The sequence below is a fragment of the Rhinatrema bivittatum genome, chromosome 2 (genome assembly GCF_901001135.1).
Source record: "Rhinatrema bivittatum chromosome 2, aRhiBiv1.1, whole genome shotgun sequence".
Taxonomy (NCBI): domain Eukaryota; kingdom Metazoa; phylum Chordata; class Amphibia; order Gymnophiona; family Rhinatrematidae; genus Rhinatrema; species Rhinatrema bivittatum.
Window position 1 is genome coordinate 635,036,810 of NC_042616.1, and position 23,667 is coordinate 635,060,476.

Sequence of the window (23,667 nt, forward strand, 5' to 3'; positions counted from 1 at the left end):
ACGCCCTTCCCACCGCCACGTGACTGCGGTCGGCACCGAGGGATTTTTATTGATTTATTTTTGCGACGGCCGTAAAGCGGCGGCGGCGTGCTACTGTCCTTGAGCAGTGATGGCGGCTTCCGGCGGCAGCGGCGCTGGGAGGACGGCGCGGGAGGTGTTGAATGCGCTGCCCCGCGTGACTCTGGCCAACTTGAGGCCCAATCCCGGCTCCAAGTCTCGGGTAAGTAGTCGAATAATTGGCAGGAGTGCCTGGTTACTCACTTATCGCCCCCTCGAATGGACGCACTAAGGCCGATGCTTCAGGCCTGTCCCGGTCACTGTTTACCGCGAATACTGGCAGCTGCTCAACGCCTTTTCCCTTCTCTCTCTTTGGCGCCTTCCTTCACTGTTAGATTATAAATTTATATATTTTTTGGCGGCTGACACATCGGTATGTCTCCGAGGAATCTGTTTGGTGCCTGAGTGGCAATAACCTGCTTCAGGTCTACGGGAGAGAATGTGATGTGCTCGCAAGTAACACGGGAAGGGAGCCAATAAATATTTTTTCTCAATTTTTTATAAAAAAAAAAAAAGTAACTTTTAAGAGCTTGGGCGTATTTACATTGCTACCTCTATACAAATAATTTTCTTGGCATGACACTTTTACACGTACGAGACAGTCCTGTCTCCGTACTGTGTAAAATATAGTATAAAAGGAATAATGAAAATTTAAATTTAATTTAAAAAAAAAGTATTCGTTTTAAGATGAATGATTACGCTCTGAACAGGAAGGTGTAGTTTCTTCACACTAAGCTAACTCTGAGTTCATTTTTCATCTATTTTTGTAATTTATACTTCTGGTGAGTTAACATTTTCAAAAGGAGTATGTGTTTTTTTTGTAACAAACATGCAGGGAAAATAGGCTTACATTTAAAAAATAGTTAAAACCTGCAAGGTGGGATCAGAAGAAGAACTAGTAGGGTGGGCTTATGATGTAAAACCACCCTCAAAAAGGTGGTGGAGTTTTAGACTGGATTTGAATGTGGCCAGAGAGGGAGCATGATGCACAGAGGTGGAAAGTCTGTGCCAGACACATACAAGTACAGAATCCAGATGTTCCTGCTGGAGAGCAGATTGCCCTCAGCTGTTTACTAACAGATTGAAATTTTGATTTGGTGGGGACAGCTTGCTGATCATTGTAATGCAATTTGTATATTCAGTAACAGTTACTCTCTGCCTTGACTTGGTTATTAAGTTTTAATCAGATGGCTTGTGTTTTCCTGATTTAACAGGGTAGCCACACACTTTTTATCCTGTGTTGAATTTGAAGTGGTTTGCTTTTGTTCTGTGGTGAGACCTTTTTTTATTATTATTTGCAGCATTGACAGTAATACGTGATAATGTTTGAAATCTGAGATGGTTCAGACATTTTTTATTATTTGTACTCTGTCTTTTATTCTGATTCAACTATAAATTAGTTGTCCCCCACTGTGGTAAAAAGTCAGTTATTTTACTTAGGTGGAGTAGCCTAGTGGTTAGAGCAGTGGGCTGGGAACCAAGGTTCAAATACCACTGCTGCTTCTTGAGACCTTGGGCAAGTCGCTTCCTTCCATTGTTCCGGGTACAAATTTTAAAGGTGAATTTTAAAAGCCTGGCACATGCATCAATTAGATGCGTGCACAAGTTGGGCTGGTGCATGCCAACTGAATTATAAAAGCTGCCCAGATATGGGTGTATCTCCTGCACGCACATATCAAAAGTTTTCAAAAAGGGGCATGGACATTTCAGGTCATGGCCAAGACATGTGCACGTAAATACTTAAATGCCTGAGTGCATGCCTATGTCCAATGGCATGTAAGTTTACTTCTGCTATGGAGGAGGGGTAAGTTTAAAAAATAAAAAAATAAAAGAAAACTAGCCATAACTAAGGTGACTTAAGGGTCTGGGGGGAGGGGGTGTGTGCACACTATCAAACAAGGGAGGTTTAGAGGCCCTAGCTGTTAATTGGATGAACTGCTGGATAAACTGGCAATGGTATAGACGCGAGCCCCTCTTAAAATTCCCCAATTTATGCAGTAGAAATGGGATTATACACAGGCGCATGCCCACTTAAAACTGGGAACACGTTTACACGTAGTCAAGTTATTTTATAACATGCGGGTATATACGCACATAAGTTACAAAATGACCGCTTATCTGGGTGTGCGCTGGTTTGAAAGTTACCGTCTAACATTATAAGCCCTCTGGGAATAGGAAAATTTACCTGAATGTAATCAATTTTGAAGTGCCTGAAAAAGTGGATGCCCAAGTGATATTTGACGTAGTGCTTTCAAATGGGGATGTTGACTCCAAAGTCTAGGTAGGTGCTCATCTGAGCACCAGTGATCATTGGGCGGTATGGTTTGATGTAGCAGTCAGAGAGAGAAGTTGCTCTAAGATCTAAGTTTTGGAATTACAAACTATAGACTTTGGTAAAATGGAGATGTAACTTTTGGAGCTAGGTGACTGGCAAAACATGGGGGAAGTGGGTTAATAGTGGGACAAATAATGAGCTGTTAATAATGTAACAAGTCTCTATGTAAGAAAAGCAAGTGAAAGGAAAAATAAATCTATTTGGTTCTCAAAGAAGGATTTAAAATAAAGGCTAAAAGATCAATGTTCAAGAAATACAAGGGATCCCATAAGAGAACAGGGAAGAATATCTGGTGAAAGTGAAGGCAACAAGGAAAGAAATCAGGAAAACAAAACGTTAAGTGGAAGAAAGTATTGCCAAAGAGGTTAAGAAAGGAGACACAACATTTTTCAGATATATCAGTGAGAGGAGGAAGGCTCGAGGTGGTATCTGTAAAATTGAAAGGAGAAAAGGAGCAAGGTGTGGAGGGAGATGAAGAAATAGAAATATTAAACAAATACTTCTATTTGGTGTTGACTAAAGAAAACCCTGGAGAAGGATCATTGCTGCTTGACAAGAGCACAAATGCGAGTGGGATAGAGACAACCCCATTTACAGAAGATAATGCATGGGAGGAACTAGGAAAACAAAGTGGACATTGATGCCAGGAGGTAGCAGGAAGCCTTCTGACACGCTCCCCCTGGCTGTTTCTCTCGCTAGTACCTCCAAGGATCGAGGAACTGTGATAGATCCTCGATGGTCTCGCCGCTCTCCCAGACATCAGGATCTTCTGCTTTCTCGATGCCGGGACAAAACTGGGCCGAGCACCAAAGCAGATCCTGCAAGCATCGCCACCGGTCGCCATTGGCGTGCAGCACCAGTTTCGAGGTGACAGCAGCTGCTGAGCTGCAACTGAAGCAACACTGTCCATCGGAGGCCCCATCCTCTGATGCCCCTGGTAGTCCTCTGTTTCCCACCGACACTGGTGCTAGGCACCATGCCACCTTGGAGACCCGAGGAAGAGCTGGTGGCGCCTCACCCCCCTCCTTCAGTCCTGGCCACTCCGGACTTTCAGGAGGAATTGGACCGCAGGGTGCAGTCTGTAGTGCTTAAGGCTTTCCAGAGCGTATGAGCGCCGGTGCCACCGGCTCCCATACCAGTGCCCTAGCCGCCGCCCTAGATGCTAGCACTCTTGCTGGAGTATCTGGACGTCCTCCTGGGTGCCCTTCTGATGCAGCCCAGTGCCCAGGGGACGCTCAGTTCCCCAGCGGCTACGATGCGCCCCCACCGGAGTGATCCTGATTCTCGGGTCCTCCGAGGAGGAAGATTCAGCCGATATGTTTCCCAGACTGCAGCTCCTCGAGTCCCTGCTAGGGTCCTTCTTGCCTACCGCTGCTTCCAGTCCCCTTGATGCCAGGGTGAACTGTAGATACCTGCGGGGCCCTCAAGGCCTCTGAAGCCATTGGAGTCCCAGAGTTGATACCCCTCACAGACCCTTGGGATGATGACACTATGGACTCGTCCTCTGATTATTCGGATGACCCCCCTCTCAGAGCCCCCTCTACCGGAGGAACGGTGCCAGTGGGCCCCGAGGACTTGTCGGTTGTGGGGTTTGTCGGGGCCCTGGCTGAAGCCATTCTTTTTCAGCTGCTCAGAGGAAGATGCGTGACATAAGATGCTGGATGTACTCCAGTACACTGGAGTACTTCCAGTATTCCTAAGGGAGATCGTGGCAGTTCCTATCCACGATATTTTTAAAGACTTCCTCCTCCACATGTGGGAGCACCCCATTTCTATCCCTGCCCCGTCAATAGAAAGGCCGTCAATAGAAAGGCCGACACTACCTTCTTGCTGCAGCAGGCCGTGGGGTTTGAAAAGCGGCATCTCCCCCACCAGTCGTGGACGTGGGGTGAATTGGTTCCTCTGTTGCCAGAGGATAAGAAACGGCTGTCGTGCCCCTTTCCTATGAGGGGTTGTCTTGAGGTTCCAAGCGTTTTCATCCGTACAGAGGGACGACCTTTCAGAGGACTCTGCCTTTTGGCAGGTCTCGGTCCTCCTGCCCAGACAGCCTAGGAGAGGTGGGGGCTTGGCTAATGCAATTTCCTGACCAACCCATTGAAGGTTTGCTGACCCACCCCCAGGAACAGGAGATAGGGGGATGACTCTCTCTCTCTTGTATCAGAGGTAGGTCGAGATCACATCGGATCACTGGGTCCTGGAAGTGATACAAGAAGGATATGTGCTGAAATTTTGCAGTGTTCCTTGGGACGCGTTCATGGCTTCTCCCTGCATAAAATCCTGAGTGGCCTCTATAATAACCTCCTGGAACTCCTGCCTGCCCAACAATGATAAATTAAAATGCTAGTTTATTCTTTTTGGTTTCACCAGGTCCTATCACTATTTATTTATGAACTTTTCTTTACCGACATTCGTGAAACACATCATGCCAGTGTACAGTGAACAGAAAGGAGGAAAATTACAATAAAAAGAGGAGGGGGAGGTGGGGCAGGCAAGAAATGGAAGAGGGATGAGAGAAGGGTGTGGAGAAAGGAAGGAGATGGAAGGCAATAAAGACTGAATACATAGGAACTATATACAATGGAATTATGTACATCTACATACATCTTATGTAGCACTAATGTTTTAAAAGTATTGGGGAGAAGTAAAACTATTGGGGTATATTATTTAGTGTGTTTGTGTGTTAAATAGTCAGTAAGGCAGCTAATTAAACAGAAGTTAGTGTGTTTCCAAAAGTGGTCAATCCAGGTCACGAGTTTCTGGCAGAATCTAATAGTAGACAGGGTCTCTGCTTTTTAAACCCAGGGAAAAGCAGTGGTTTTCCCCAACCCTACCTGGTTAAACGATTTATGGACTTTTCCTCCAGGAATTTACCCATGCCTTCTTTAGCCCAGCTACACTAACTTGCCGTTGCCATATCCTTTAGGCAAAGAATCCCAGAGTTTAATTATATGTTGAGTGAAAATTGTTTCTACAGTTTGTTTTAAATGTGCTCCTTAGAAACTACATGGCGTGTCCCTAGCTTTTTTTTTATGTTTTGAAAGACTAAACAACCGATTTGCAGTTACCATTCCTTCTCCTCTCTGATCATAGTTTTACAGACCTCTCCCATCTCCCCTCAGTTACCATCTCAAGCTGATGAGCCCTAACCTCCTTAGCCCTTCCTCATAGGGGAGCTGTTCCATCCCCTCTATCATTTTGGTCGCCCTTCTCTGTACCTTTTCTAGTTCCGCTATACCTTTCAGATGCAAGGACCAGAATTACACACAGTACTCTATGTGCAGTTGCACAGATGGAGCAATACAGAGGATGCTGGGTTTGATGGACCCTTGGTCTGACCCAGCATGGCAATTTCTTATGTTAATAGGGACACCGATCAAACGGAGAAGGATACATCGTTTTGAAAGCAAAAAATGTAATGTGGCATTCTACAGGAACCCCACCTATCGCAGGTAGAACACATGAAACTGCATTGCGATTGGGTAGGCCAGATATTTTTCTTCATATAGTTGTAAAAGTAAAGGAATTCTAATATTAGAGAAATGGGAGGGGAGGGGACTGGAATCTCTGGATCCAAATGCTAGATCAGTCCATGGGATGTGGGGCGGACAGGAGGCAGCTTCCAGGGCTGATGCCTGGCACATCCCAATACTATTGATCTTGGGTGACTGCTGTAAGTAGGTAAAGACAGCTAAGATTAGGTGGGAGAGCTCCTTTGAAAATCTTTTTTTTTTTTTTTTAGAATTTAAGCGCAAAGCCACCGGGCCCTGGACATTGCCCATTATTACTTTATACAGCTCCTCCTTATTTATTGACACAGATAGCCTTACTACCTGCATCTCAGACAAGCATGGTCCTCAAACTTCCCGCAAGTTCATCTCTTCTATACTACACTCCTCCCGATTAGCACATATTGTAAATCAGTGAAATAATCTCTGAAAAACTCAGATAATATCTGGTAACTTGTGCTTCAATACCCCGTCTGCCCCAAGGAGCCTATGTAAAAGTGTTTGTGTGGCCCGCTTACTCGGCACTCTTGTCAGCAGAGCACCATTTTTATTCCCATGCTTGTAAAATGTTTGTCTAGCAAATTTAAGGGATCTTTCTAATTTAAAAACCTGAAGGCATTGCAACTCTCCTCTCTATCTGCAGCTCTGCATAGACACGGAGAACATGTCGTTTTATGCTGGATTTCTAAATGCCTAATCTTCCTCTTCAGTGACAGCTTCCTCTCTTTTTTTTTTTTTCTGTTTAAATGGTTATCAAAACAGATAATATATTCTCGCAGCATCGCCTTTAAGTTCTTCCCAAATCACGATGAATTCTGCATAAATCTGCATATAATTTTGTATAGCCTGAGTCACCATGGCATAAAACTGCTCATTACCCAGGAGGAATGCATTCAGGCACCACTGCTTTTCAGCATCTGGGATTCATGGGAAGAAGCCCTAGGTAATGGTCTGAGATGGGACAGATGCATGCCAAAACATCCATCTGTCCCATCACCTTCCTCACAGGCCGATTTAAAAAAAAAAACAAACAAACAAACAAAAACCAAAACAAAACAAAAAACCTCCGTGGGAGAACTGGTGCTCTGAGGCAATCGCCAGCTCTCCCATCGCGTGCCCAGGCACCTCTCCTGGGTGTGCGATTCTTTATTTAAATTAGGGCCTGTGTTAATAAGGAGGCGCTAGGGACAATAGTGCGTCCCTAGTGCCTCCTTATTAGCGGCAGCTGTCAACGGGTCCGACAACAGACATTTAATTTTACCAACATCTATTGTCTAACCCGCTGATAGCCAAGGGTTCGGAAACTGGACGCCGGCAAAATTGAATGTCCGTTTTCCAACCCGTGGCTGGCGGACAGTTTTTTTTTTTTGTTTTGGTTCCTCTGACTTAATATTGCTATGATATTAAGTCAGAGGGTGTACAGCAAAGCAGTTTTTTCTGCTTTTCTGTACACTTTCCCCAGTGTTGTCCATGATTAACGCCTGCCCAAAGGCAGGCAATTTCTGAGCGTAAAATGTGCGGCTTGGCCGCACATTTTACTTTCAGTATCCCGTGGGGATAACTAATAGGCTCATCAACAAGCATTTGTATGTGATGAGCGATATTAGTTTTTTTGGGGGGGAGGGCAGCACGTTTTCCACACGCTATTACCCCTTGCAGTATAAGGGGAATTAATAGCGCGGTCAAACGGGCTAAACGGTGCGCTCAGCCGAGCGCACCGTTGTGTATTGGCCTGTGAGTGAGATCGCACATAAAAAAAATAATCTGTGTGGCTTAAGTATTGCCCCTTGAAGAAAAACAAGTGTAGTTTCTTCCGGATGGGTATTGGGATGTGCCAGGCATCAGCCCTAGAAGCTGCCTCCTGTCCGCCCCACATCCCATGGACTGATCTAGCATTTGGATCCAGACAGAGATTCCAGTCCCCTCCCCTCCCCACACATTTCTCTAATATTAGAATTCCTTTACTTTTACAACTATATGAAGAAAAATATCTGGCCTACCCAATCGCAATGCAGTTTCATGTGTTCTACCTGCGATAGGTGGGGTTCCTGTAAGAATGCCACATTACATTTTTTGCTTTCAAAACGATGTATCCTTCTCCGTTTGATCGGTGTCCCTATTAACATAAGGACATAAGAAATTGCCATGCTGGGTCAGACCAAGGGTCCATCAAGCCCAGCACCCTGTTTTCAACAGAGGCCAAAACCAGGCCACAAAAACCTGGCAATTACCCAAACACCAAGAAGATCCCATGCTACTGATCCAATTAATAGCAGTGGCTATTCCCTAAGTAAACTTGATTAATAGCAGTTAATGGACTTCTTCTCCAAGAACTTATCCAAACTTTTTTAAACCCAGCTACACTAACTGCACTAAACGCATCCTCTGGCAACAAATTCCAGAGTTTAATTGTGTGTTGAGTGAAAGAATTTTCACAGATTAGTTTTAAATGTGCTACTTGCTAACTTCATGGAATGCCCCCTGGTCCTTCTATTTATCTGACATTCAGGGAAAGAATATTAGGCATCTTTCTAACAATAATGAAAATGTAAAGGCAATTTGTATCTCCCTCCTGTGGTGTCGTGCCTGCATAAACTTTAACTTTTGACTCCCATTCCCAACTTCCCTCCCGACAAAAACAACCAGTTAACACACCCTTAACTACTTGCATCTTCAAGACGAGGCAGGAAACTGTCCTCACCTTAGAAAACAATCATCCCGTTAAGCTCAGACCGCCATCTTATGCCCACTCCCCTCCCAACTGAACTGCTAGCATGTCTGGCTGAAGGAACCCCTGAGACTCAGCAACACCAATCAGGAAACCAGAAACCCCCTCCTCTCTCTCTAGAAACAACAGCACCCCTTCCCCTCCCCCTCTCCTGGCTCCTCGAGTCCACTATCCACATTCCAGCCAAAAATGATATCCAATCCTAAGAGTTGCTGTGGTGACATCTATCCTTCTCTGCTGCATATTCGCAACTGCCCCCTTGTGATTCCAGCCTGCAGATCAGGGTTCTTTAAAACGGCGTTACTTCCTGCCCACATACAAGACTGAGACTATATTCCCTTTTAGAGTGCCGTCCATTGCTGCGACTCATAACGACACGTTCTGCTGGTCCCACTGTTTTACAAAAGCAGCAAGGAAAACAAAGTACAAACACATCCCCATCCATTCCCCGTCCTGAATAAGTTCAGCTACCCCAACTTTCCACCTCCCCCCCCCCCTTGCATCTGATTATTATGTAAATACATAGTTAGACCCCCTTCACTTGAACCCTACAGCTTCGATCTCCTCAGATAATAACCGACAGAAAAGGTTACGTGGCCTAGACTCAAGCTGCTCCTTCGTTGTGGGCATTGAGCTGTTACACAAAGCTCATCTCTGTCTTGGCATCATTAAAAGTCGAGGTGGTGCTATCATGAGATATCCACAACCGTGCCAGGGTGTAGCAGAGCATACGAGAGCCGCCTCTTCTGAAGCTCCTTCTAAACCTCTGCAAAGTTTTGGTTTTTTTTTTTTCTTTTCTTCTGTACTTCAACTGGGAAGTCTTGAAAAAGTACATGCACTTTCCTTTAAGTGACCTCCTTAGTCATCTGGCCTCCAATGTACAGTTCTTATCTCCGTAGTGATGAAGCCTCAGTGTTACAGCTTTAGGACGGCTGTTGTCAGCAGGGAAAGGCACCAGGGTCTTGTGTGCTCAATCGATTTTGATCTGCCCATTCTTGCCTGCTATGTTCAGCACGGTAGGAAGCCATGAGGCCAGGAACCTTGTGGGGTTGCTACCCTCTGCTTTCTCCAGTAGACTCACTATACATGTTTCAACAATTTTGGTTTTCAATATCTACTTTTTCAGCCATGCACTTGTTGGCCCACTCCAAAGCTTCCAAAATCTGCGTTGTGGAAGTGAGTGACATTTCCATGTGTTAAATGTATCTGAAATGTTGTCCATTTTGGCAGTCATGGCCCCAGACTGTCCACCACCTTTTCCATCCTCGCATCTAGGCTGGAATGAATCTTGTCTGCAGGCTGCTGCATAACTGCCTTCATCTTGGCCACCATTTCATTAGGCAGTTCCTGCGTGCAAGGGCCTCTACCTCTATTTCGTCTACCACCAATGCTTTTGTCAGTCGTAACTTTCTGACTAGAATGTGTCGCTCGTGGAGCTTGATTCTTCCTGCCCCAGTGCATAGGGACTTTTTTTTTTTTTAAAGCCTTTATCTGCCATTTTGATTTGAGAATGTATCTTTTGAGGGATCTAAAATGGAAAATTGTATTAGAGGCAGTAGGAGCCAGTTAGACATTGCCATCTACTTCTGCCAAATCATGAGACCCCCCCAGTTGCTTGGTTTTCATTGTAAATATTACTACCTTTATCTGGCACGGTGTGGTAGATGCCACCCTAACAGAATGGTAGTAACCTGCACGGAGCAGCAGTCACTACCCTTGACAAAAGGCTTGGGGTGGTCTGCATGGAGTGACAATTGCCACCATGCGCAGCTTGCTGGGCAGACTGGATGGACAATTTGGTTGTCTTCTGCCGACACTTACTGTGTTATTGTAAAGGATCTTATGATCACTTTGCAGGTATTCTAGAAACCCAATGAGCATTTCACTGTTTTGAAAAGTAAGGGCTTGCTTTCATTTTCAAAGCCAAATGAAACAAACATTTACCCCTGGATTGGGGTAAAGAGGCAGGAGCGAGCCCCATTTGCTTCTGCTCTGCCAGGTCGCTATCTCAAAATGGCACTAGCTGGCCCCATTTTGGTGTACAGAGATAGGGAGGTACAGAGAGGCGACAAAATAATGTTGGCTTCAGGGCCAGCTGTCGCCATTTTGAGATGGGGGGGGGGGGGTCCAGTGGGGCAAGAGCAACCTGGGATCGCTCAGGTCCCTAAGATCTATAAATGGGGCAAATGGTTGGGGGAAAGGTCCGGGAGGGCACCGCATGGTGGCAGAAGGTAGGAGGGGGTGGGTGAGATGAGACTCCTTTTATTTTTTATTTTTAGAGGGTGGAAGAAGTTTTCCCTTTTTAAGTAGATGAAAGTAAAAAAGAAAATAAAGAAAAAAAAAGTTAACTGCACTCACCTACTGGAAATCTTCATTATAAAGAAATTTGAAGTTATCAAATAGAACAATCCCAAATTATTAATGCCTAGAAATGTCCTATTCCACTATCAGAATTGCTGTTGAAAAAAAGATCATGTAAACTAAGCTAAAGAGAACCCAAACAAGCTTTCAATTTTCAATAGCTATAATGCTTGCTGAAAAGGATATTCACTGGCAGTAGATGCCCTGATTATCTCCTTTTATATTCAGTTTCTCCAGGCAGAGCATTAATTACTTCTAAATACCAAGGGTCTTGGAGATTCTTGATTAAAATATGTGTATTGAGATTGTATTGACAGGTGGCTGACTCTTTTATTTGCATGATTACTTCTAGGTAAAGCGACGTGGCCGTGGTATTCATGGTGGTGGGAAATGTGGGCGAGGTCATAAAGGACAGCGGCAAAGGGGAAACCGTCCCCGGTTAGGTTTTGAAGGAGGGCAGACGCCATTTTACTTGGTGATTCCAAAGTATGGCTATAACGTAGGACACAGGTAAGGTGTGTGTGTGTGGTTTTATTTATTTTTTTTTTTTGGGAGGGGGGTATTAAATGGTGTTTTCCAAATTTGAGCTTGAAGCAAGTTTCTTTTTTTTTTTTCTTTGTGTGGGGGGGTATTAAATGATGTTTTCCAAATTTGAGCTTGAAGCAAGTTTTTTTTTTTTTTTTTTTTTTCTCTTTGTCTCTATTGATTATAAAGAGAAGTAACCAAAATCTAACAATAGGGGTTATTAGTTGCTGTACTTTGCAGTTTATGGTGAGAAGTTGTATGTGCTAAGAGCTCTTGGCTGTTGGAGATGAATCAGATCTCTGGGAGGGCAGAGTGGTGGACTTGGAGGACCTGAGGCAGACAGTGACATATTAGTAAAGCCCCAAGTCTAGTCTGGCAGCCCCTCTGCTACTTTGTGGGAGCAGGGTCCCCTGGAAGTGCTTCTGTACCTAGGACCAGCTCTCCAGGTGATGCAGTATTCTCTTGCACACAGAGGCTTGTGCCCAGAAGGGAAGGGTTAGGATGGCTGTTGTAATTGGTGATTTGATTATTAGGAATGTAGATAACTGGGTGGCTGGTGGACATGAGGATTGCTCTGTAACTTTGTCTACCACCTTCGCACCAGGCAGGCCTAACGTGTCGCTTAGGTAAGATTTAAACGTGCTGGAGTGGAGCTGGTTGTCATGGTACATGTGGCTACCAGTGACTTAGGAAGATGGGGTGAGGGAGATTCTGGAAGCCAAATATCAAATCTTAGGAAGAAAGTTAAAATCCAGAACCTCCAGGGTAGCATTCTTGCAAATGTCCCCATTTCCTAACATGGATGAGACGATGAATGCAGAGAAGAGGGCTTTAGATGTATTAGGAACTGGGCAACGTTTTGGGGAAGGGAAGAAATTTATTCCGAAAAGATGGGTTCCACCTCAGCCAGGGTGGAGCCAGGCTGCTGACACTATCATTTAAAAAGAGAGAGAGCAGCTTTTAAACTAGAGCATGGGGGAAAGCCGAAAGTCGCTTAGAAGAACATAGTTTGGCGGGAGGTATCTTTGAAGGATGCGAACAAAACAGGGACGTTAGAGCAGTCCGATAGTTTCCAATAAAGGCAGAAATAGCCCAGGTGCCTTTAAGTAATGAGCAGACCGAGTTAACATTCCAAATTCTCCTTGTCAGTTGCTAGGAAAATTGTAAACATAAATAATATAGGAGCAAGGAACTGCACTCCAAACATTCAATCCAATCGCCATAATATAATAAAAGATTTATCTCTATGGAATTTGAAGTGTGGGACTGTATTAATACCACTGCACTCCCTTGGTCGATTTAAACACAAATAATAAAGATATTTTCAAATGTCTGTATGCAAATGTCAGAAGTGTAAAATAAGATGGGAGAGTTAGAATATATAGAACTGAATGAAGAGATAATTGGCATCTCAGTGACCTGTGGAAGGAGGATGGACAGTGTGATAGTAAGATACATATTTTGTAGCAATGATAGTGTGGATCAAATTGTTGCAGGAATGGTGCTATTAGTTAAGGATAGCATAAATTCAAACAAGCTAAAGATCTTGCATTGTGGAATCTTTATGTATAGAGAATCCGTGTGAAGTATAATGGTGGGAATATCCTACTATCTGCCTGCCAGAATTAACCTACAGACAACAGAAATTAGGAAAAATAACAAATTTGACAAAACAATAATGGGAGATAACCTAGTTCATATTGGGGTAATTGATAAGGTCAAATCAGGACATGTTAAGGAGGTGAAGTTTCTAGATTAAATTAATGACTGGTTCATGGACAAAGCTGGTCCAGGCATTGATGAGAGGAGGATCTATTTTAGACTTAATCCTTGGTGGCACACAAGATTGGTATGGGAGCTAACAGTAGTGGGGCCACTTGGCAATAGTGATCAAATTTGACTTAATAACTGGAGGAAGAATGCTCTTACATTTAACTTTCAAAAGGGAGACTATGATTTAAAAAAAAAAAAAAAGGTGCAGTTGGAAAGGTTTGAGTTTCATCAAACATGGGTATAGTTTAAAAATACTATCTTGGAAGCCCAGACCAGATATATTCCATGCATTAAAAATTGCAGAAGGAAGGTCAAACAATTGTCAATATGTTTAAAAGGTGAGGTGAAAGAGACTATTAGCCAAAAGAACATCTTTCAAAAATGGGAAATCGGATCCAAATGAAGAAAATAGAAAAAGCATAAGCACAGGCAAAAAGAGAATTTTAAAAGAAGCTTGATGTAGAGCAAAAACTCATAACTTTTTCAAATATGCCCAAAGCAGGAAGTCTGTGAAGGAGTCATAGATTATTAATTTCATTAGATGATAAAGGGGCACTTAGGGGAAGACAAAGCCATAGTGGAAAGAATAAATGAATTATTTGCTTCAGTGTTGATTGAGGAGGGTGTTGGGGAGATTATTTAATGGTGATGATTCTGAGGAACTGAAATAAATCCTGGTGAGCCTGAAAGATATAAGAAAGTAGATTGACAACTAGAGTAGCAAGTCACCTGTACCAGATGGTATACATCCCATAGTATGAAAGAACTCAAAAAGAAATTGCAGACCTGTCATTTAAAATCATTAATTGTACCTGAAGTTTGGAGGGTGGCCAGTGTAATTCCAACCTTTAGAAAGGGCTTCATGCGTGATCTTGGAAACCATAGACCTGTGAGCCTGATTTCTATACTGGGAAAAATAAAGAACAAAAGATAGACATTGTTTGAGGAAAGAGCCAACATGGATTTACCCAAGGAAAGTCTTGCTTCACCTACATTTGTTTTGATGGGTTTAATAAACATGGATAATGCTGGTGGATATAATGTATCTGGATTTTCAGGAGGCATTTAACAAAATTCTTCATGAGAGACTCCTGAGAAAATTAACAAGTCATAGGATAGGAGGCAATTTCCTATTGCAGACTGCAAACTGGTTAAAAGGAAACAGAGAAGGACTAAATGATGATGAATTTTCTCAGTGGAGAAAGGTAAATAGTGGAGTGCCCCAGAAATTTATACTGGAAACTTGTTTTTTAATATATCTGGAAAAGAGAATAATGTATGAGATTACTCCCAAATCAAATTACAAAGTGGATTGTGAGAAGGACGCTAGGAAACTAGACCACCAAATAACCACATTCAGTTTCATCTGACAAGTGCAAAGTGATACATAACTATAGTCATGTGGCGGTCAAAAAACCAAACAATTTTAAGAATTAATAGGAATGGAGAATAAAAAGAATATCATGATACCTCTGTATTGCTCCATGGGTGCAACTGCACATAGAGTACTGTGTGTAATTCTGGTCCTTGCATCTGAAAGGTATAGCGGAACTAGAAAAGGTACAGAGAAGGGCGACCAAAATGATAGAGGGGATGGAACAGCTCCCCTATGAGGAAGGGCTAAGGAGGTTAGGGCTCATCAGCTTGAGATGGTAACTGAGGGGAGATGGGAGAGGTCTGTAAAACTATGATCAGAGAGGAGAAGAAATGGTAACTGCAAATCGGTTGTTTAGTCTTTCAAAACATAAAAAAAAAAAGCTAGGGACACGCCATGTAGTTTCTAAGGAGCACATTTAAAACAAACCGTAGAAACAATTTTCACTCAACATATAATTAAACTCTGGGATTCTTAAAGGATATGGCAACGGCAAGTTAGCATAGCTTGGCTTAAAGAAGGCATGGGTAAATTCCTGGAGGAAAAGTCCATAAATCGTTTAACCAGGTAGGCTTGGGGGAAAACCATTGCTTTTCCCTGGGTTTAAAAAGCAGAGACTCTGTCTACTATTAGATTCTGCCAGATACTCGTGGACCTGGATTGACCACTTTTGGAAACACACTAACTTTTGTTTATTAGCTGCCTTACTGACTAGTTAACACACAAACACACTAAATAATATACCCCAATAGTTTTACTTCTCCCCAATACTTTTTAAAAAACATTTCCCAAGCAGAATTTACTGATTCCTTTCTGCTACCCAGCAAGGAATTGTGGGAGCACTGAGAGGCTGGGATTTGGACTGCTCAGCTGCAAAAGACTAGAAATCGTGTGTTCTCATTGTCTGCTCGGTTTGTGAGAGAATCTTTCTGTGGAGTTTCAACAAATACAGGACTATAAACTCTTTCGGAAACAGGTTAAGACCCATTTATTTCGAGAAGCCTTTAGTGCTATTTAGGACACTAACAAATATAAAACCTTTTAAAATAATAAGACAGTTTTTTTTATTTTAACTGTTTTTGTCACATGCCCAGAACAGATGTGCTGATAATTTGGGCATAAAATACATTTCTATAAATAACTGACTTCTGTCTCAAATATTAGGGTACTGTTCTTAGGGTCAGTAAACTTCGCACTCCAGTTCATTATGTATTGTACATGCAATTCTTCCATAACGGGTTAGTGTTCCACACCCACCCAAAATCCCTATGAAAAATAGTATCAGCTTTCCATGTTCATCAAGCCATCATACTCCCTAGACTCTTAGTGAGACCACATGCACATGAATGTGAAAAAGTCCTGCACACCTTATTGTAAGAGGGTCTTGGCTTATTACAAAAAGAAAAACTCAGCCACATTATTAAGCTTCACAACTCTGTCTTTCTATCCTAACCAAGTAGGCACAGCAGTGGCCAAATAAACATTGTCCATTTGGCTAGCAGACTGTACTGCACATTGTTATCCCCTAGCACAGTGGTTCTCAACCTTTTTTTCTGTCGGGACACACTTGATAGTTCTCACATGCATGACACAGTGAACACATGAAAGTCACAAGGTAAACGTAAATGTACGCTTTGCATCCACAGGAACACCCCCCTCTCCTCAGCAATGGGTATAAAGCAGAGCTAGAACTTTCCCCTGATGTTATCTCAATAACAGCAACACAGACTCCCTCTACTACCAGGCGCAATAGCTCCACTTGTAAAAGACAGCAGTTCACTACCAATGCATGTCCTATTGAGAAAATACAACAAATAAGCTGAGGTATTTTACTAGCCTACATGCTAGTTAAATACCTCACCTCGGTCATACACACAAAATCAACCTTACCAAGTACAGTAAGACCACAAATTACAAATATGGCGACAGAAACTGGAATAGAAACCCAAAAAAGCCACTCTGCATGAAGTACAAAACTAGAGAAATGGAAACAGAAATATAGCACCTAACAGTACCAAGATCTGCAATAATGCACACAAACTAATCCATACAAAGATATACCTGCATTATGGCATGCACTCAAATGGAACAACCCTGCCTATGAAAAGGCAACACCCCAAACATTAAATCAGGTCCTAAACACTAATATACCTCCAATTAGGAAAACAGAACAAGCCAAGCTGCTATAGATCCCCACACAGAAATAATTGTAAAACTAAATGAATAAATGTTTCAAAACAGCTGATGAACAGAATAACATCTAACAATGTAAAAACAATTTAAAACGCTTGAAATTATTAAAAATTCTCCAAACACCAATAAAATATTTCAAAACAGCAGACACATCACATAATACCCAATAATTAAAATGGCAGTCAATCACCTTTACTTACCCTCTCCAGCAGTTCTACTCCTTTCCCTTGCAGGCCGCAGCAGTAGCTGCTGAAGCTGTCCTCACGGTTCTCTTCCTTAGGGACCACAACCAGTTTCTTCTCTCAGTCACACACCCTCTTAGGACCAGTTTCTGTCTCTGATAAACCAATCATCTACCTGACCACGCAAGCCAGAGGCTGGGTCTGGATCTTGGCTTAAGCAGCTGGAGGACGTTCTTCATCTGCAATGATCATATTACTGGAATTTGCAGAAATTATAAAATTAAATCTAGAAATGAGCAGCTCAACTAAAATGACTAGTCAGGGTTTTTGAGTGATTCAGGTGAGGAAAAATCCAATTGTATTACTTGTGTGCCCACTTTAATTTTAAATTGTTATCAGCAGTTGCAATAAGACTGGTATTTCATGATTTTCTGGCTTGTCTTTTCGGAGAAGAAAAAGTTTTATCCACAATGATTGTTTGTGTGAGTATCTAGTCAGAATCCACATGGCAGCTGAAAGATTCCATGTGGCTATTAAAACAAACAGCTAGAGGGAGGCCTTCTAAGAAGATGGTCTGGCTATGATAGAAGACAAACACTTTTTTGTCAAACAAATGTGAGACTAGAAAACATTTTGTATCTAAGGGGGTAGTAATAATATAAGATTAGCAGAATGGCGAAGTAGTCAATAAAGGCAGGTTGATAGTTTGAGTAACACGGATTAGTATACTGCTGCTTTAGTTCTGTAACTGTTATTTTTGTTAACAAACACACTACCTCGGGATTGTACAGTTTGGGTAAAATGGCCCGCACATTATGGCGATGACACTGCTAGTCCAGATTTTTTTTTTCCTTTCTATTTAGTTCCTGTCAGGCGTATGATGATGTGCTCCATGGCTTGGAGATATACATTGTGACTTTATCCTCCTGAAACATTTTCTTTCTGGCAGGATTTATGGTTGCTGTTAGCAATAGTAAGTGCTTGCACAGCTAGTTGCAAACTCTCTTGCTTTTTCCACCAGTTAGTTGGGCTGTTATGATGTACCTATCAGGCTCAGTCCTAATTCCTTTCTCATTTCAATTTTGTGTTCAGCCTAAGACGCCAGTATCCGCCCCTCAGCCTCAACCGGCTCCAGTATCTTATTGACCTGGGTAGAGTGGATCCTTCACAACCAATTGACTTAACTCAGCTGGTGAACGCTAGAGGAGTCACTATACAGCCGATGAAGAGGGATTACGGTGTTCAACTGGTGGAAGAGGTGTGTCATCGGCTGTATTCCGTCTGAATTTTATTGTTTGTACCTATTGCCACTTGTCCCTTGGGGAGGCTTATTAATGCTTGGAAACTGCATTGCAGAATTTAAATATCAGTCGGTGAGCGTCCACTTACAAACCTGTCCCTATTGATCTTTAAATTTCCCAAGGAAACACCTTAAGGTTGCGACCTAAATGTTGTTGCCCAGCCATTTCATATCCTGGCAAGAGGTAAGTAGATGTGACTGAGTCTCCGCTTTTGGATTTTTCAATAAGAGGATTGAATTCTTAATGCACATGAAAGATGCACGAACAGACAGTAGCCAGAGAGTCTTGATTGGTGCTATTGCTCCTAAGCTTCAGATTTTCCAGATAAGGAGGGTGGATGTTAACAAATTCTTTGCATTCACTAGATGGCACTGTGTGCTTAGAAATAACTGGAGAAGTTTTTGTAAAACATGAGAAAGTAAGTGTACATGCATAAGGAGGTTATTAAGAGAAGCCTTGTTTCTTTTTGCACAATTACTTTAGCCGTTTCTCTGGTCTGCTGATATACCCCTCTTCTCCAAGTGCTGCAGGCAAGAACTGAATTTGCACTTATATCAGAGCTCACAGAAGTGCGCATATAAACCGAAGCATTTAGCTATTCCTGTCTGTTTGCCCTGATAACTCTGCAGCAATTTTCCTGTCATTAGTTTGTGATTTTTAAATTTGGAGGATTTCTTGGTTGAAGAGAGACTGGTAGGGTTGCTAAAGTAGACTTTTTAAAATCCCTGGCTTATAAATCTCTTTTGTTCCATGGAATTTTCTTTTGGCCTTATATTTTCTTAATGGCATTTTAAAATCACCTTAATGTAAGTAAGATTCTCAATGGTGTGCGGTCCAGCAGCGGGAGGTGTTTGTTTATAACTGTGCTGCAGCAGCTCTGTGGGACGTGGCTCAGTACTTCCAACTCATTCTCCTTCTGCTGCAGCACTACAATATGGTAAGTAGCATCATGTCCAGAACACTCTGCTATCCCCAGGCTGTCATAGGACATATAACACACAAGCTGCAGAAGAGTTTTAAAGAGACATTTCTGGTGCTTGGTTAAATACCTTTTTGTTTCATTAAAATTCAGCAGAGTTGAAAGAGCAAGCAGTAAGGGTGTTCTTATTTTTGTTCTAAATGAAAGTAAGCACTTGCTGCCTCTCCATCAGTGGGAGAGGTCCAATAGCCAAAGGTGTATTAATTTGTTACTGTACATAACTGAATGCTACCTGCAGCAATATGGACTAATATTTCAGGCATTTTCTGGTTACAGTTGATCTTATCTTTGTGTATTGTTCTATGTCTGAATGTTATTACTATACCACTCTAGTATGAGCTGTATGTAAAGTAATTCCCAAAAACCAGTTATACTCCCAAATCTGGTTCTGAGCGCTATATGGATAAAAACTGACTCTCGTTTAGGTGACTTTATTGGGGGGGGGGGGGGGGGATGTTTTTTTAAAAAATCTCCAGACTGATATAAAAAAGAAATCTAACCTAGGTGATTGGACCATGGACCTCTGTGGGCTTGCATGCTGACCTTGAATTCCCCAGCATGGACTCATTTTGCCTTTCTCAGGATAAAAACAAGTTTGGCCATTGGAGAGAGCTAATTAAGATTCTTCACAAAGTTCATAAGTGTGTGTGTGTTTGTTTGTTGGGGTTATATAGATGTCTGCTGTGGTCTCCATATGCAATCCATAACGGTGGAATTTGATTCTGCTGGTTTAATTGTACCGCCAATAGTTAACCATCGCCTTATGTGAAATCTGCAGGGTGCCGACATCTTTTTAGCGAAGGTCAACATAGAAGTCCAGTGGGCTTCGGAGCTCGCTATTGCTGCAGTGGAAAAGAACGGCGGTGTCATCACCACAGGGTTTTATGACCCTAGGAATTTGGGTAAGCCCCACTATATGTATATCAAAAACCTAATGCTAAAGTAGTAAACGCTTCAGGGACATTTTGCCATTGTGCTCATGAAACTACCTTCCCCCCCACAGTGGTCATTCAAAAAAAAAAAAGTGTTCATACTGAGTGATGAGGAAATGCGCTTGGTCTACGGGCTGCTTCTGACTGCAGCAGTTCATGAACAGCCTCCTGTGAGAAAAGGATCGGAAAATCCAGCACCAGACCTCCTCAGCATGTGGCTGTAGGAGGCGGCAGCAACACACACCACAAATTCTTCTGCCTTTGTACTTAGAGTTGATTCCTACTGTTTTTATGACTAACTAACTAAAGGCCATGAGTTTCAACCATTTTGGGGGGGGGGGAGTGACAAATGAAAAATAATTTAAATTGGTAAATAAGGCAGTGGCTAAGTCTTCGTAAAATGAGCTCTTGAGTAATGTATATCACTGCTGCCTAAAATTTTAGAAGCGGTATTTTTGTGGCCTCTTGCACTCTTACTCTCCGATTGACTTCTCATAGAAAGCCAGTGGCCAGGTGACCAAGAGCAACCGTAAATGTGGCCACCGTTTTGTCAGGTAGCTGCATGACTATCGAGCTTCAGCAAGGTGTCTGCTTCTGACATTACTTTAAGCAGTGCTTACATATTTAATACGGCTCTGCCAGGCCAGTGGTTCTAGTTTTCAGTCTTAACAGAGAAGCCATGAATTTGCATGGGTGTGCAGGCAGAAGCAGCCAGAGCTGGGAAAATCTTAGGCATCAAGTTGCCTGGGGCCTGATACATCCTCGAGCTAACAGGGGCTACTGCTGGCCTGGGCCAAGAAGAAAGAAGTGGTAACACTAGAAAGAGGTAGAACTGGGGAATAGTCTAAGAAGAGAGGTTGGAGGCTGAATGGAGAACAAAGGGAAAAAGTGGGGGAACCCCCCCCCCCCCCCCAAAACAAACTGAGAATTAAAAGCAAAAACATAGTAAAAAAGAAAACAAAAAAAACTAAGTACAAACAAGTTATTAAAAACATGATGGCAGAAAAAGACCATTACAGCCTATCCAGTCAGGCCACCCACACCAACTTCCCTACCACTCCTTCAGAGATCCTCTTTATCCCACACTTTCTTGAATTCAGATATTGTCCTTGCCTCTACCACTCTCTATAAAGAAATATTTCCTTATTACTCCTGAGTCTACTCCCTTTCACCCTCTTCCCATGACCCCCTTGCATTGGAGGTTTTTAACTGTCTCTGTCATAGCTCCTTTATCCCACTCTTCCTCCAGGGTATATATGTTTTAGATTTTTGTCCCCATGTAGTTTAGAACAAACTGACCAGGGTGCCATCTTTCAAAATGGCACTGACCTGAACTTGCCTCAGTTCTTGGGGGAATGGGAGGGGGCCCCCCACTAGAAACTAACACTATTTACATACTTGGAGGTTCTGGAGGGAGGAGGAGGTCAGGAGATCCCATTATAGACTTTTTTTTTTTTTTTTTTGTGTTAGCGTGGGGGCATGGGGAAAGGATTTGGCTGTCATGGCCTACTTTGAAGATGTGGGAGGGGGGGACCATTATTGCGTGACTTAATGAATTTATTTTACTTTTTGTTGTCCGAGCTGCCTCAAATGGCAGCCCTAGTGTTAGCAAGGCGGTCAGGTTTGACTCTCTGCACACTTTTCAGACTTTAGGTCTATTTATTTGTTTTGGTTGTGTTGACCCTTTAAGGCGATGGTGGCCTCATGCCTCGTGGGCCTCCATTGCGTGTAAAGAGCTGATGCCACGTTGTTTTGACCTGCTGTGTTTTGCTGCAAGACAAAACAGTGCAGTGATACTGCTGCAATGGATTTTCCAGGGGTGGGGCCCACTATCACAGCAACAGCCCCCTGTGATAATGGGACCCCTCCCATGATAAAAACATTGCGGCTTAGTGCATCTAGCTATTAGATTGTAAACCTTCTGGGGACAGGGGAAACACTACAGTACCTGAATGTAATTTGTCTTGAGCTACCAATGAAAAACTGAGCTAAATCTAAAATAAAATAAACTCTGGTGAGATCTAGGAGGATAAGTACAGAAAAGGAAAAACCAGATCAGAGAATGTGTGAAAATGGCCTAAAAGATCCAGTTGATTGAGAGGAACAAAAAGGATTTGAATGTTGAGCAGAAGTTAGAAAATGTGGGCTGCCGGTGAAGGTAAGCTCTAGGTCACCAGCTCAAATTTAGGCTCAGTTTTAATAGGAATTTAAGAAGATGGTCTGTATTGAGTTGGTGGTCTTGGTCCACTTTCTGGTATACAGCTGTCCATATCACTAAAAGCCACCATTGCAATTTGAGGCCATTTTTGGCAGTCCGCAGCAGAGAGGCCACAACTTGTCAGGCACAGACTGAATTGTGCTCTCACCCTTGGATCAGGTCCCTCCATAGCAGAATTGTAGCACAGTACATGCCAGGCCCATGCTGTGGTGTTGCTGTGGATAAAAGTGCTGTCAGTCTGGCACCATTTTATGAGGGTTAACACAAGACATTTTACAAAGGAATGAAATAGTGAGGCAAGCACAAGGTGATTAAGAAAAGATTTCATCGAAATAGTCTGAACAGAAGCCACTTGAAAGGCAGGAAGGCATTACAGAAGAAAGGGACAAGTTGAAGATAGAAGGCAGGTAGGTCCAGATTGTGAGAATAGAGCGTAAAAGGATGTTTGGGAGAAAGTAATAGATTTAGAGATTAGAAACAGTGATGTTATCAATTTCTGATCGATGGGCTGAGAAGCTCATGCACTGTATCTTTGAATTCTTCTTAATGGTGCTATGAGTATTGCAGCCTACAAGGAACCAGTCTTCTGCAGGACCAGTACAACTGCTCTTGTTGTGCACTAATCGGTGTTTGACGCTTTTGCAGGTATCCTGTGCAAGCCGGTGCCTTTCTTCATGAGCGGTCAGCCTATTCCCAAGCGGATGCTTCCACCTGAAGACCTAGTGCCTTACTACACAGATGCCAAGAACCGTGGCTACCTGGCAGATCCTGTAAAGGTTCAGGAAGCAAGACTTGAACTGGCCAGGAAATACGGTTATGTGTTACCGGACATCACCAAAGATGAGCGCTTCCAAATGCTCAGTATGCGAAAAGACCCTCGGCAAATTTTTTTTGGTCTTGCTCCAGGCTGGTTGGTTAATATGACGGAAAAGAAAATCCTTAAACCAACAGATGAAAGGTTACTAAGCTACTATAGCTCTTGAATACTGACTAAAGAAAAATGTGCAGCTGCATAGGAAACATCTGGAGTTGAACAAATTGATTAAAGTATTTAGATATATTTTTTCAACACTTGATACCTTTTTTTTTTTTTTTTTAATTTATAAGTGTTTTGCTTTTGATTAATGAGCAGCTAGGTGGAAAAGCAACGGACATAGTCCAGTTATTTGTAATGTCAATAAAATACACATGACTTTCTTTTA

General features: G+C 42.6%; 1 protein-coding gene across 1 annotated transcript; it reads left to right on the forward strand.

Annotated features, from left to right (window-relative positions):
• The first annotated feature begins 61 nt into the window (after positions 1-61).
• MRPL15 (mitochondrial ribosomal protein L15) lies at positions 62-23,667 on the forward strand. Its single transcript, XM_029591279.1, has 5 exons — positions 62-220; positions 11,340-11,497; positions 18,128-18,293; positions 20,094-20,217; positions 23,111-23,667. Exons 1-5 carry the CDS (start codon positions 110-112, stop codon positions 23,446-23,448), a joined length of 897 nt encoding a protein of 298 aa, XP_029447139.1. The 5' UTR covers positions 62-109; the 3' UTR covers positions 23,449-23,667.

What these genes read in the sequence shown, in the direction of transcription:
- MRPL15 (XM_029591279.1), top strand. Translation starts at nt 110, where the DNA reads ATGGCGGCTTCCGGCGGCAGCGGCGCTGGGAGGACGGCGCGGGAGGTG. An exon ending in ATCCCGGCTCCAAGTCTCGG is followed by an intron (nt 221 to 11,339) that starts GTAAGTAGTCGA and finishes GATTACTTCTAG; the next exon opens with GTAAAGCGACGTGGCCGTGG. An exon ending in GTGTTCAACTGGTGGAAGAG is followed by an intron (nt 18,294 to 20,093) that starts GTGTGTCATCGG and finishes TGAAATCTGCAG; the next exon opens with GGTGCCGACATCTTTTTAGC.